Source organism: Myripristis murdjan, chromosome 23 (assembly GCF_902150065.1).
Source record: "Myripristis murdjan chromosome 23, fMyrMur1.1, whole genome shotgun sequence".
In the NCBI taxonomy this organism is placed as follows: domain Eukaryota; kingdom Metazoa; phylum Chordata; class Actinopteri; order Holocentriformes; family Holocentridae; genus Myripristis; species Myripristis murdjan.
In genome coordinates this window covers 12,777,192-12,792,399 of record NC_044002.1, presented here as the reverse complement: position 1 = coordinate 12,792,399, position 15,208 = coordinate 12,777,192, and the positions used below count along the sequence as shown (strand labels likewise).

At 41.1% G+C, this 15,208-nt stretch overlaps 1 protein-coding gene across 1 annotated transcript in view; it reads right to left on the bottom strand.

The window, feature by feature from the left end:
* The window catches only part of adipor2 (adiponectin receptor 2), a 39,151-nt gene that overhangs the window by 11,825 nt on the left and 12,118 nt on the right, over window positions 1-15,208 (bottom strand). Inside the window, exon 2 of the mRNA XM_030045479.1 lies at window positions 9,362-9,729. Coding sequence (XP_029901339.1) covers window positions 9,362-9,448 — 87 coding nt within the window. The 5' untranslated portion in view covers window positions 9,449-9,729. The remainder of the gene's footprint in view (window positions 1-9,361; window positions 9,730-15,208) is intronic.

The window sequence follows — 15,208 nt, the reverse complement described above, 5'->3', positions numbered from 1 at the left end:
TGACCCAAATACTTCTGGTGATACACAGATACTTGCTCACACTTGCCTGCGTGCACATGTACACACACTTTCAAAGGTGGAATCAGCAATCACACTGCCCTTTCCCCCATCTCCCTGTCCCCCCGTCTTGTGTACAACCCTGTTGCTGATTGGCTGGAACAGTGTGTGGCACAGCCTGAGTCACTTTGCTTCCCATTTAAGGAGCCACAGCTGTGTACAAACACCAGATTTTTTTCAGAGCACATACAGAATGCACAGCTAGCAGACCGTGCATTGATATTTGCTGAATTTGTTGATTTCAAATATCAGCAGTTTTTCCTCCAGAATCGCTAACTCTGCCTTTAACTGGACTGAAAAAATAAGACAAAAACACATATTACATACATTGCACCACATACTCACACAAGGACACACGAACTGGGCAAAAATACTGATTATGCACAACTAACATACCACACACACATACACACACATTTACACGGACACAACTTGGACAGAGGAAGTGTGTCTGACACACGTGAGTTGATCTCAGCTGCGCTGTCTCCAATGTGCTATTTTGGCAGAGGTTATAGAGTCATATTTCTGTGTGTGGTCCAAATATGTTCCCCTCTCTTTGGACAGCCTCCATCCTCAACTGTGAGATATGTGCCTCCTAGATAACAGCCAATCATGTGTGACTAAAACAAGTGTAGAGGGCAGCACATCCAGGCCGGCTGCTCATCTGACACAAAGCCTCCATCACATGTTGGGTAATCGTCTGTTGCTCTGTGTCTCTGCAAAGCTCCCTCTTTCTAGGAAACATCTCCCTCAGGCCTTTCCTAGCACATGAACACATAAATAGTTGAACTCTTAGCAGATGTGTACACTTATGGCACGGGTGGGGAACCTCGACCACCAGGCTGCATGCATCCTGTGAGACTGTTTGATCCGGCCCACGAGTCAATTCATAAATACAAAAACCAGCAACTCAAAAATGCTCTAGACAGCGATTACTTCAAAGAAAAAAGCATGAAATAGTAGTCTATCACGTCCTCATATCACAGAGAAAATAAACTAAACACCGTAATTGGGTTTTGAGCTGTCAGCGGGACGTCCTGTCTGAGCAGCCCAATTGGTTAACATGGATGCAGGCAGCACTTCCGTGTCCTGTCTGAACGCAGCATCAGGGTAAAGGACAGGATAAACATGCACGTAGGTGTCATCGTTCACATGCATCATGGCCACTGCCAGAAGAATAGTAGATGCAGAATGCTGCACTTTCCGAGAGAAATTGAAGAATGATTATTTTTTTGTTGAAGTAAAACGTAAGCCAGTGTGTCCATGTTTGTGGGGATGCACTGGCACTGATGGCAATGACCAATCTCACTGATATGGCACAATATACTGAAAAAACTTTCTAATCAAAAAATTTCCAGTCTTTCTCTCTGGCCTGAGATGATACAACATCCTGAAGATTTTCCCATTGAGGAGAAACGCACTGAAGTTTGCACCTCTGTTAGAGACAACCTACTATTGAGAGCAGTTATTTTCAAAACTGACTCTTGTCAAGACTCAGGTCCACTCAAGACTGACTACCCCAAAAACCAGCTGCAAAAAGCATCATCATCACTACCATCTAATATCAGAGCAAACAGATATAGTAAGTAAACAAAGCACAGTATGTCAGCATATCTTGTTACTTGCAAATACAGAGCTTTGAAAAGCTTGGTTAAGAAATGTAGAAACTAGCAACTGATACAATAATACCTGCCTCATATAACAAAACTGTAATAAAAAGTGGCACTATGAGGGTCAAACATGTAATTAAAGCTATCAATATAACGGCGGCCGTAACATGTGATGCAATTACATAAAACCATTCCATTATATAATAACTTCCCATTGCAATATTAACCAACAATGATTACTTTATGATGGGTGTGTATGGACTGATGTAATAACTTTATCATAGAGTAATGACCGCAATCAAATTTATTATTTTATTATTATTATTTTATCTGGATTTTTTTTTACAATTTTTTTTTATCATGCACAGGTTTTATTATATATAGTATGCAACCCACTCAGAGGAAGTTTACTAGAGTTTATTGTAAGTTCATAACCTGGCAGTTATTTTCAGTGTAAACCTCTTCTTCATTGGTGTTGGTGATTGGGGACTGTTGCTGTGCATACCAGTCTAATCTAGCACATAAGGTTTTATGTTTTTCAGGAATATAATGTTCCACCACATGGTGTGCACTAAGTGGAACACAATAGCAGCATTTCCACCCAAAATACCTGGATCTTTTTCTCACAGGGACTACTTTTTAAGAACTACAGTAAAAGGTTCCTTAAGCCTGTTGTCTGCGTTTCAACCGCAATCTAAAGACCTGTGAGGATTAGGTAAATTAATCTGCTGACGCATTAGGGTCATTAGAGGTAAACACGCTAGTCTCTGCAGCCTGCAGTTCAATGCGCTCGCTTCTGACATCTGAAAAACAGGTTGAAAAAAATACGTTTTGTCTCACTGAGACGAAACTAACAATATAATTCCTAACAATGGACTTAGCCAACCCTTGCTTTACTAAGACCACAACTATACCATTAGTGGTTGGAGCAGTTGAGATAAAATGCTGTGAATACTCAACCAATCAGAAATGTTCAATGCTGCAAGCCCCACCCCCAAAGATCCAGTTCTTTCAAAAAGTACTACCCTCCCCTAAGCAGGGACTTTTTGGGGGGCAAAATAATGTCCCTTAATGATCCCTGTGGTGGAAACACAGACAGTTTATCAAAAGGTTCCTCGTCCCTGGTAAAGTTCCTGTGGTTGAAATGCAGCTAATAAGGACTAAACATGCAGAAAGAGGTTACTCATAACTATATTTATTCATAGATGTGTGTTTTTATGTTTATGTATGTGTGTGTGTGTGTGTGTGTGTGTGCGCCCTGATAAAGTGTGTGTCTGATACAGAGATGCCAAATAGCCTTATCAGTTCATTGCAGGGACACAGCAAGGTGGCTGACACAGGATCAACACCAAACTGTGCACTTCAATCCCTCATAATCCAGCTATTTTCAGCTATCTCTCCTTATCATTTTTCATAATAAATTCTCATCTGCTCCACCCGTGTCTAGGGGTGCTGTCACGGTGGAGGTCAACAAGAGATATGTTCAAGATTTATGCACCAGCAGATAGAAATCTGACAGTTCACAGGACATTATGTAACCTTCTCCAACTATAAATAGCTACACTTACCTAGTGTTACGAATCTCTGTCATTCACACAGAGTACATTTAGAAATTCTGAGTTTAGTAAAATTAAGTTTGAGTAAAGTTTTAGGATGCGAGTCTCAACTAAAGAAAAATAAATAAATAGGACCCAAAGGCTTAGAGCCACATCAAAACACCAATCTTCCCGCAGCTCTGAAGTCAAATGAACGATCCACTAAAAACACAGTTATGTGGAGAATACACAGCAGTGTGACACAGAGAGAGCGAGAGAAAGAAAGAGAGAGAAAATAAGGAACTCTCTTGAGGTTTCCTCATGTTTAAGTTAGGCTGTTTTTCTTAAGAGCCCCCAAAAGACCAATCGCTCACACACGAGCACACACTCCCCTCAGACTCATTAGTTATTCTGTATGTAGACCTGGCTAATGACTTTCATTTGACCACTCACATACGCACACCCAATACTGTGTGTGTGTGTGTGTGTGTGTGTGTGTGATGAGGGATTGTCTGCTCTGCTCTATTTTGTTCTAACGAGCTCTGCTGTGCTCTGGTTGGTAGAAAGAAAAGTCAAGAGAGGAGACATTTGAAGAAAAATCTTTCCAGGAGTTGAACTTTCCTTGGATGTAAACAAAGTCACATGCTGGGGGCGGGATCCAGGAAACAGCCCACCGCCAATGGGGAGAGAGCTTAATGTGTCTGGACAAATGACAGCCCTGATCCCATGAATGGACCAATGAGTGAAGAGCTCACCCTTGTACACAGTAACCCCTGCACAGCACAGAGCGGAGAGCTGGCATGTGACTCACATATGCACTGCGCTCCCAGGGGATGATAACGATTTGGAAAAGACACAAGACCCTAAAAAATGGACAGTATGTTCTAGACACACACACACACTCAACTCTAAAAACCCGTCACTGTGCTCAGATGACCACAAGACAAACGGCTCTCTCAGCCCCAGACCACGACCACAGGGAAGGTGTGAAATTCAGATTCTGGATGGCGATTAAGAAACACAGATTTTTTAAGGCAACACTAGTCTGTTTCTTTCTGCCTTATTGAATAGAAGAGTGTTTCTTAGACTGGAGTGCAGTATAATCTAAAGGATCAGGAGTTGTGAGGTGTTTTACTTTGACAGCCTATGCAGTAATGGAGCCTGTGTTGGTAGTCGCTTCCTGTTGAGTATATGATTTCTATTGGTATGTGGTTAGTGGTTGGTAGCTGGTGTTTTCCTGAAGTACGCTGATGAGTTGCATCCATATAAAGCAATTTATTAAAAGCATGTTTTGTTTAAAAGGAGAAAAGAAATAAAATATAAAGAGGGTGTCCTTAAAAAAAAAACAGTATGTACTGTGGTTATCAGGTACAATAGTAGAGGAGAAGCTGGATGGTCCACTTGTGACTGGCTACTGCTATGTGAAAGAAATAAAACAAATTAAAGCCCTCAATACAAAGAGAGGATGGGCGGAGGACTCCAAAATCCCCAATGAGACACACTAGCTATTTGTTCATTGTCCGTTGGTATTTCCTCCATTTTGGTGGTGGTGTGTGTGTGAGAAAATGAGTGAACTGAAAACACTTGTAGTATCTAACTGGTTTTGTATTGCCTGACAATTCATCACCTGGAAAATATTTGCGGTGTGTTAGAGGAATAGAGATGTTTTTGGCAGAAATTCTTCATGTTTAACAAACCACTGTGTGATGAGGTTACTGGTAGCATTATCATTGTTGTTTCAGTGCTCGTTGTGATTGTTTACTGGGTAGTATCAGTTATCTTTGCATCAAATCAAAAACACCATAATGCACTGAATACTGGACACAGAAATAAAAATAATTAACTGTACAGTGGTAAGTTAATCTGCACACTTACTTGCCAAAAAGGTGGTATACTGTCTAAAAAGACTACATTATGTTATTTGGGCATTACTGAGTCTGTTGCCCATCCTCAGAGGCAAGCTGTATCTTTCCTTTAACCCCGACAACTTCAGGTCCACCACCTCAGCGTAAACTTCGAATTGACTCACTTAATAGCTCCCAAGGCTGCAAACAAGCATCTACAATCCTCTGAAGTCTTAATTAACTGAATTGAATCAAATGGTCCATAAAATGCACTTAATTGAACTTTTACTTCATTGTAAATTTATCAGTGATGGAACATTGATGTGGACATAAAATTAACACACTTAATAGTGTTTAAGATACACTTATATGATGTTTTTTAAATGTATGGAAATGTTGACCATATACTGGTCAGTTTTATTTGGGGAATTTAGAGTATTTATCTCTCTATACTAATACTGCGTGCTTACATTGCTGGCTGCAACTCTGTCTGTTTTCCCATTTAGTTATTTTGGCAGATTGAGAGCCATTGTTTGGAAATGCTGTTCTGTAACTTCAGGAAAACACCAGGCTCTCATGGGGAAAAGCTTAAAAATGTCTAACAGGAACATTCATTAAAAAATAAATCACAGGAGTTGTGTTTCTAACACAAACTGAAATCTTGAAAAATGAAAAACTGACTGGTATCTTTTCATATGAATACATACAAAGGAAAAGGGAAAGTTAATACTGAGAGAAGAAGAATGAAGGAGAGGAAGAAAGCAGCAGATCAACCAATCTCGGGTAATAAACAGGATGTCTGGCACCAACCCCATGGCATACTACATGCCCGCGCGAACACACACACACACACACACACACACACTTAGAGACATGTATACACACAACCAGACTCATGCACTGAAAAATTCAAAGGGCGGCCTTGTGGGGTGTTAAGGCAGACAACCCTTGCTGATCGGGACAAGAGGCCCTTAGCGTCCTCTCAGGTATCAGTGTTGCATTACAGCAGGTAAAAAAAGACACACACACACACACACACACACACACACACACACACACACACACACACACACACACAAACATAATACAGACAAACACATAGAACACACATATACACACACACAGTATTGTGTTACGGTTCAGAGGCTCCATGCTGATTGCCTTTCACACCAAACAATGAAGCGGCAGGTCTGTCTGTGTGCACACAATCTATCTGATTGTCTCTCTCTCTCACACATGCACGCACCCAGTTTAAAGGGAAAAAGAAGTGGTTCCTTTGAGGAAGATTGCCTGATACATCTGCTTGTGACATTTAATACGCTGCTTCATGGGACGATGATGATGACATAAACTTTTTGTTAACATGTTTGCTTTTCTTCCAGTTAAAAAAATTTTGAATAAATAGACACAGTAGGCGTACCCTGGGGCTCTGCGTCTTGCTAGCATTAAATACTTACATCACTTAGCTTGTGGGCCTAAAACTGGACATCAGGTAGCAGTAGAGGCAGCACTCTCGCTGTTAATTAGACAGTTGCAGCAGAGAATGACTCATCAGGTGGAAAGAGCCTTGAGAACGTCAATGTGGTCAATAATAATGGAGGTGGTGAGGGCTTTAAAGTTTGACAAACAAGCTTATGACTGGAATGCTGCCATTCCTGAGGCCGGCTGGGGAAATCTGTGAAGGAGACTGCCTAATGCTCTTCTCTTCATCAGAAGCTACCTTTGATGCGCCCTTCAGCAAGGCACTGAACCCCTCGGTTGCTCCAGTGGTGCTGCTTTAGAGTCTGACAGCAGAACGGTGGCTGAAATGGGCAGCTCCCTGATCTGAAAAGGTGTTACTGTCAGGTGAAGAGCCTTTGGGAGATGCTGGTGATAGGGGTTTAACGATCATTCACTGCATCCATGCATCGATTATGAATTCTAAAAGAGAGAGAATTGCTCTGACTTTGGCCTGAATCGATATTAAGTGCTCTGAATGCATTCAGCCACAGTTCCTGACAGGCCTAACATTGTGGTGATCTAACAGAGTATTATACATTTTTGTCAGCTAATACTTTTATGGAATAGATGATGTTATGGTTATTTTATTTGATCGTTTTTCCACAATTCGGAAAAAATGATAGCTTTATATTGTTGCATGTCTTTATTAAAAGCATATAAAACTTTGAATAAAAGTAATGAATCAATTCGTTGACTTGAAACGTGGTTTACAAACTCAGATCACACTGAAATGTTCTAGAAAAGAAAAATCCCTCCTAAACTGAATCGCCAAGTACTGAATTGTGAATCAAACTGAGCTGATGTTAAAAATAAGATTCACATCTCTTGTTGGTAACAATAAGCATTTTGTTGTTTTGTTTTGCTTCTTTAAACCATCTGAGCACGCGTGTTGTTTTCCAGCTCAGTCTCAGGTCTTGCACTATGTTTGTGTTTACTTTTTGTATTCATGTTGACATGCTTTCATGCCTGTTTTAAGATAGTCAAGAGACCATTGTTAGTGCTGTTTATTTTAACGCTGTTCTATGGCTGGTGAGGATGTTCTTAATTTATGACTTGTTTCATGTATTTATGTTTACATGTTTTATGCTTGTTTTAATGCACATGCCTGCATGGACAATTTCCCCTTGGGGGCAATGAAGCTGAAGTGAACTGAATTGTACAACACCTTGCATCATTCTCCCTCACACACACATACACATTCGCTATAAACCATGAATGGGATCCACAACGGGGCAAAACAGACAGAGAGCCCCCCAAATAGATAATTTCCATAATTATCGCTCAGAGACTAATGACAGAGTGCTCCTTTAACACATAACAAAACACACACACACCTTAGCATTACTATACATTCCAGTGGCTTCCATTCATTCAGTACCCCATTACCTTAACTCTCAACCACAACAAATCTATATTTAATCTTCTAACCCTTTTAATTTAATCCCATTATCAATCCTCTAACCCTAAAATGTTTTCAAACTAAGGCGAGATTAACTGTCCTCATCTTTGAATGTTTTCCGAATCTTTATGTTTGAGAGGATATTAGGTACAAAAACAGCGATGGACACCATTAAGATACACAGCACACATTGTGTATATGCAAAACACGCACGCGCACATGCACACATACAATTGTGGTTGACTGAACAGGATATGGCAAGAGAGTGTGTTTGCATCTTTGTCTGTGTGTATGTGCAGTGCATGACTCATATTTACATTATGTCTAATCTTGCTTCTAGCTAAAGAGGCCCGAGGTGTCTTGTGTGTGTGCGTGTGTGTATTCTTTTAAATCAGGAAATTACCACACACACACACACACATGGAATTCATTACAAAACACACATACATTAACAATACTATCCATTCCAGGACAGTTAATCTGTCCTCAGTTTGAAATTCATTGCAGCCTTTCCAAGCATCACAAAATATCTTATACACATAGCAAGAGTTCTTTATCTATCCCACTCTGGGATTAAACCACCTCCAATAACAGCACAAACAGCACTGCTACTTATGCAGAAAGCCAGTGACACATAAAGACAGTGCAGTATGGATGTGGTGCTGTGTGCTTTGACTCTGCTGAGTTCAGAGTTTTAATTCCTTTAGGGGCATGGAGGTTAACGCGGTGATGTAGACCGCTTTAGAAAAAAGCCTCCATCACATGGTTTATGTTAATGTCACCTCATTATACATGTATCCAGATATCTCAGTAGGACAGACTGAACTGGTATGCTACTGGTATGATACAGTGTTACTCCCAGTGAGCTTTGCTTTAACAATCTGCATTAGACAGCAGCAGATAAATTCATTGGGTTGTACAGGTTAAGCATTCTGAGAGCCAAGAATGACAACCTTCATTTGCACCAGACAAAATTGGATGAGACAGATTGGGACGTTTGTGCAGGACACCAAAAAAGGCACACAGACCTCACTGGTCAGCATCGGTTACTGATTGTTATACGGCTCTGCTAACACCACCTGTTTAATTATTGATTAGTGTGTGCATGTGTCTGTGTTTTGGTGAGATCAGTTTACCCTGTGACCGGTCGGCCCATACCACGCCATGCGGCTCTGAACCAACCAGAGGACAGCATGCACACACACACACACACGCACACACACACAGACATACAGACACACATAGACATACTCACACACAGACATACAGACAAGAAGAGAGAGAGAGGGAGAGAGAGAGAGAGAGAGACAAAGAGAGAGAGAGAGAGAGAGAGAGAGAGAGAGAGCAAAGGCGTGGGGAAATGCTGTGTGTGTGTGTGTGTGTGTGTGTGTGTGTGTATGTGTGTTTGCTACTCACCCCGTTGTGTGTGGGGCACTCTGTGGTGCTGAGGTGACTGGTTGAAGAACCTGAGGTGGGTGTGTCTTCCTTCTCCCGGGGACTCATGGGATCTGTAGGCGTCCTATCTGTAGACTGTTCTATGAGATTTGACGTTCTGTGTCGCAGCACGAAGGCAGAGCCCTCGGCCCCAATCACCTCCCCTCCGTCCAGCTTGAAATGCTGGACTGGACGCCACCGGAAACTGGATTAGACTCAGATGGGTGACACAGAAACCTCGGTGGGTGTTGAGAACAGACAGGACTTGACTGAAGGCAAAATGGCCGATTGATCTGGACTCCACTTAGGATGATGAAGTGCCTGGACTGACACTGTTTCTCAGGTTTGACCTGGAGAGAGAGACAGGAAGAATGAATGGATGAGGGAAGGATGGATGATAGCGAAAGACAGAAATAAAAAGGAGACGACAGACAAAAGAGAAATAAATTAGTTCTGTCTGTTTTTTCTCATCTTTTGATCTTTTGGCTTTTGGTTTGTCGCACTTGGTTACTGCTCACAGTGGGAAAACTGACCAAAATAACACAGGTTTGCAAAGACAGTTTTTTAAAGTGCTTTATGGTGAATTAAATAAAAAAGCCAATAACCTAAGCAAAATCTTGTCAGGCATGAGCTGAGACCAGAGCAATAACACTGACAAACAAAATGATAAATTAAATCCAATAAAACTTGGGTCTTTGGATTCTGCTTAAGTCAGGGCTTTACAAAAATTTAATATGATATGGTGGCGGGGTGGCCTGGCAGATAGGAGGTCAGAGGTCCAACACCCTTAACAGTCTTTAAGTTCTGCAGAAATGTCCCTGCAAAAAAACACTGAACTCTCATTTTAAGTGGCTCTGGATGAGACAATCCATTAAGGGCCTGTAAAGCTATTTAAATTAAATATACTGTTGGCTATTTGTTCATCTATATCACCTCAAAATGGTGTCAAGGCCTTAAAACACTGAATCTAGTGCACATCAGCAGCCAAGTAGGAGCCCCCAACAGGCTGTCTTGATGAGTTGCTTAGCGGCCAGAGGTGTCAAGGACAGGAAGAAGAGACTTCACACACAGGAAGTAGGAAAAGTGTTGAGAACTGAGGCTAAATGTCTCTCTTTTCCCCTCTCCATCTGATTCACCATCACCTCTCTACACAATTACTCCACGAGCTGCGTAATTTAAGGATTCCAGTGTTAAAGATTTAGTAACAAGATCATGAAAGACGAGCAGGTTGCAAAATTAACACCCAAAACCAGGCCGACTGCTGATACGGTTGCTGGTAAGTTAATCTATTCTGCCACACACTTTGGGACATGACCATCCTTTATTTGGAGGATCTACTCTATTTTAGCCATCTAGTTGGTGGTTAAAATTGTGGCTGGTAAATGCAGGGATGCACGAAAAAGTTATTTTTTTGTGCAGCACCCAACTATATAAGGTGACTGAAAATGTCGGAAACTGATTGTGTCTGGTCGATAGTTTTTTTTAATGGGAAGAATTGCCTGCCCATGCTACAACAACAAACAGTTACACCTCATTGCTACACCTAAGAGGACTTTCCAAAGACTTAACCCTTCATCATGCATGACCATGCTTGTCATGCATGCATCTTGGACCACTACTCCACCACTGGAGTATGCTGGCCAACACTGATCTTTGACCTAACCCTAAACTAGTTATAGTGGAACTTAAAGGGGAGAGGACTGTGAAATGGCTTCAGGTAGGAGGATCTTTCTACCCTTGTGAAGACTTCGGGCTGTCATAAGAAAAGCAAACACAGCTTCTACAATGTGACATACACAGACAAATCAATTCATTCATTCTGTTTTATGGCCATTTCCAAACTGATATGCAGATAAACACATGACCAAACATGACCTTAATGGCCTATACATAAGGAGAACTGCAGCAGCATATCAGCATGTTTGATTCTCTGCTCTTTCTCTCTCTCTCTGTTTCACACACACACACACACACACACACACACACACATATGCCTCCAGAGGGACAGAGTCAAGGTGAACATGCCCCCAGGCACTCGACCACTTCATTTAGACCATCCCCCCCTTTACTACAACACAAGCACACACACTGCATTTAGGGCCAATTCACTCAAGGGGGAAAAAGCCATAATGTAACACACTCATAAACACACACATACACACACATGCAAGCTACTAATGACATGCTATATAATAGAGGGATGGGGGAGTGCAGGGACCAAGGGAGCAACTACAGTATGCACGCACACACACACACACTTACATTTACACTAACCTTAACCCAAATAATAACCCTTGTACTAATGAGGATAGTCTAGTGGAGACCACATGTGATGGCTTTTCCAGCTTTTCTATTTAAATAGAGATATTTATAAAGTAAAGACTCTTTCACCTTGTCTGGCACACACACACATGCACACACATACATGTGCACATAACCATGGCTGTTAACCCTAGAACAGTTCTCTCATTACCAGCTGCCCTTACAATAACCTAACAGCTATCCTATAAAGAGAGAACTGACCAAAAACTGTGCTTAAAATAACAATACTTGGTTGTTGGGAGGCAGTACCACTTTCTTTTTGTGGACAAATATCATACACAAGGAGTGAAACTACCACCAGAAAATGCTGGCACATATGTGGCTCTGTTTACTCAACCAGCTAGTTCGGCAGCTAGCCAACCAGCATATTCTCCTCTGATATCTGGCTGACTAGTTAGAAGTGGCCTGAGGAGTTAGTGTGCAGTTGTACTATTAAGATAACAGTAGAGCTGCTTATCCATCTCGACAAACATGCCCAGTACAATGCATCAAAAAAGTCAAAAGGCTGGTATATTCCTTTAAGAGTTAGTTTACTTAATTTTAGAGATGTTATGTGACATAATAAAGTTTTTTCATGCTTGGTGCTGTTCGATGTTCGCCCTGCAGATATGTTGGGCTTGGCACTGCTGCAGTTGCTCCCCTCAGCCTTTCCTCTAATTAGATATACTCCACTGTATACAATATGTCATGCTGGTTTAGAGAGAGAACATGTCAAAAGACAGAGGGGGGGGATTATGTAGCAAGAATGTATGGTGTGAGTGTGAGTGTGAGTGTAAGTATGTGCATGTTTTTTCCAGCAATAGATAAACAAACAACACAAAGAAGAAACATCTGTCCCACAGATGGTGATAGTGACAAGACAGAGAGAAGATGATAGAGTGAGACAAAAAGTTAAAGAAAGAAAGAAAGAAAGAAAGAAAGAAAACAGGAACATGCAAAAGAATAGAAAATAGCCTAAAGAGCCAAAGGAAAAATACAGAGCTCTTCATGTACCAATAACAACAGAAAGTGCCACTATTTCTATGGCGCACCAATGATAAAGATGCCTGTTTGATCTAAACTGAGATGACTGGCCTGTGGGCAAGGCTCCTAATCGAAATCAAACACCCCCACTCAGTGATTGTCCAATCAATCTCACACTTTTTCCTCCTTCTTCTCCCTCTCCAATCGACCATTTTTGAAAATTACATTGATGCTCTTAAATCGTTGCAACTACATTTTTCTCTTTGTGAAAAGTAAAGATTTCGTGCTGGTGGCAGGAAAAAAAGGCCTTGTTAGCAGGGGAATAAGGGGGAATAAAGTATTTTTGATGTGTTGTAAGGCTGTAGTCAGTTCCCTGAATGATAGTCCTGTGGCCTGACTGGCACACAAGAACAAACAGCTCCCCAGACAATTGAAATAGCCAAGATGTTTTATTCTGTGTGGGTCTGATAAGAGTCGTGGGGGGTGGTGGGGTGGGGTGGGACAACACTAAAGAGAGTACAGTGCAGACAGGCGCAGATGATCATCTCTCGCCAACATATTCACACACAAACACACACTGTAGCTCACACTGTTTACAGAAACCCACTGGACGTGCAGACCAGCAGAAGAGAACAGAACAGGCCGACCCCATATTGAGATAACAAGCTTTGCCATGATGGGACATAAGATACACAGGAAAAAACAAAAAAAAAGAATTACTCATCACTTACACACAGAGGGACCAAACTGGGCTTCCCAGGGTGCAGGCCAACTCCAAAAGCTTTATGTTTCAGCTCAGAAAGAACAGATGACACATGATTTCTGCTACTAACAGGAAGCAGAGTGAATCATGGAAATGTTTCACAGGGGTAAGGGGAGGATCAAGATTTTGTCATCTCATAAAACTTTTGTGAATGACCTATGGCCTGATTTTTCCCTGTTAAGGTCACTGTGTGATCATCTTCAAGCAACCCGTCCCTTTGCAAAGTCGTCATCGTGTAGACAAGTTTACTATTTGTGTTTGGAGCTCTGTTGTTGAGCAAGTCAAAACAAGACAAAAAAATGCCAAACTGACCTTGAGTGACAACTCAGAGAGAGAGAGAGAGCGAGAGAGAGAGCGAGCGAGCGAAAGAGCGAGAGAGCGCGCGTGAGAGAGAGAGAGAGAGAGAGAGAGAGGGAGAGAGAGAGAGAATTAAAAAGCAGAAGGCAGCCTTAAAGGAAGCGGGCTTTTGGCTAGCTGGGAAAACCTGGATGGAAATAGTTAAGACAGAAAGCTCCCTGCTCCCTCAACAACTTCTACTGAGGTGCCCTTGAGCAAGGGAACAGTAATTTTTGCATTACAATTTTCATTTTCACTGTAAAAGCTATTAAGGTGATTTTTGCTGTGCCAAACCATAGAGTTTTCTTACATCTAGTAAATACTAATTGTAGGCCAGGGTGTTTCTGTAGTGACATGGTACCTTATTTACAATGATACCTCTACAATGATAAAATGCAGCTCCTGCCAATTGGATACTGCACCTGGCCATGTTGTGATAATATTTCGATGATAATTTGAATAATTGTTCAGCCCTAGCTCAGATGATTGGTGATTTAGAAGTAATAATTATATGATAATTAAAAACATTTAAGTGAGCACTAAGGAATGAAATGTGTCCAAAGTTTCCTTCCGAGTCAACACTAGAACCTCAACATCACATATAACTTGACAAAACACAACAAAATTAGAATTACTGCACAAAGATTGTATTAAAATTTAAGAGGAATCAATGAGAACGATTAATTGACTGTCGAAGTATCCTGGCCCATCCTTAACTCAGCCCGCTTTTTCACAGTGGTAGGAAAAATGGGTGCTCAGTAAGCACTTCCTGGAAAGATAAGGGTTAAACAATACCGAGCAATAAAGGTTACGTTGCTGTCGATAATAACGTATATACCAGCAAAACAATCTACCACCACCTTATTGCCTCACTGAGTCATTCTTAGTTTATTAATCTTCATTCTACTGACCTTATCAACTTGGCCTACAGCAACAACAGCACCACCATAAATGAACATTATTGTCCTTTTACCATGGAGGCTATTGAACCTTTAGTATTGATATTATTGACCTCGCTGAAGCGGTCAATACTGACTATAATGTGTGTGTATATCCACTTACAATTGACAACACTGTGCTTGTGCTGCTGTGTTAGGTTGTGACGCTGTCCCATGTTTGTAGGCAAGTTTAAAATGGTAGTGATTTTGCCCTGACGTGCGGATATTATTGATCTTTAAATATTAATATCATTAATGTGACTCCTGTGTTCGATAAAAACAGAGCCTGGTGTTTTGAGGATATACACTCAGTCATAAGTGTTGCAAGCTTAAAGGAGATGTTAAAAAAATGTAAAATTTTTTTAATTTGATAGGTGTATAAATGTGAAATTAATTTAATTGTATTTGCCTTCAGTCCAGCTCTTTATTGATGATTAAATACAGTGCATGTTGGGAAACAGATACAACCACAATACAATGAAGTGAGATAAAGTGCTAAAATAAGAA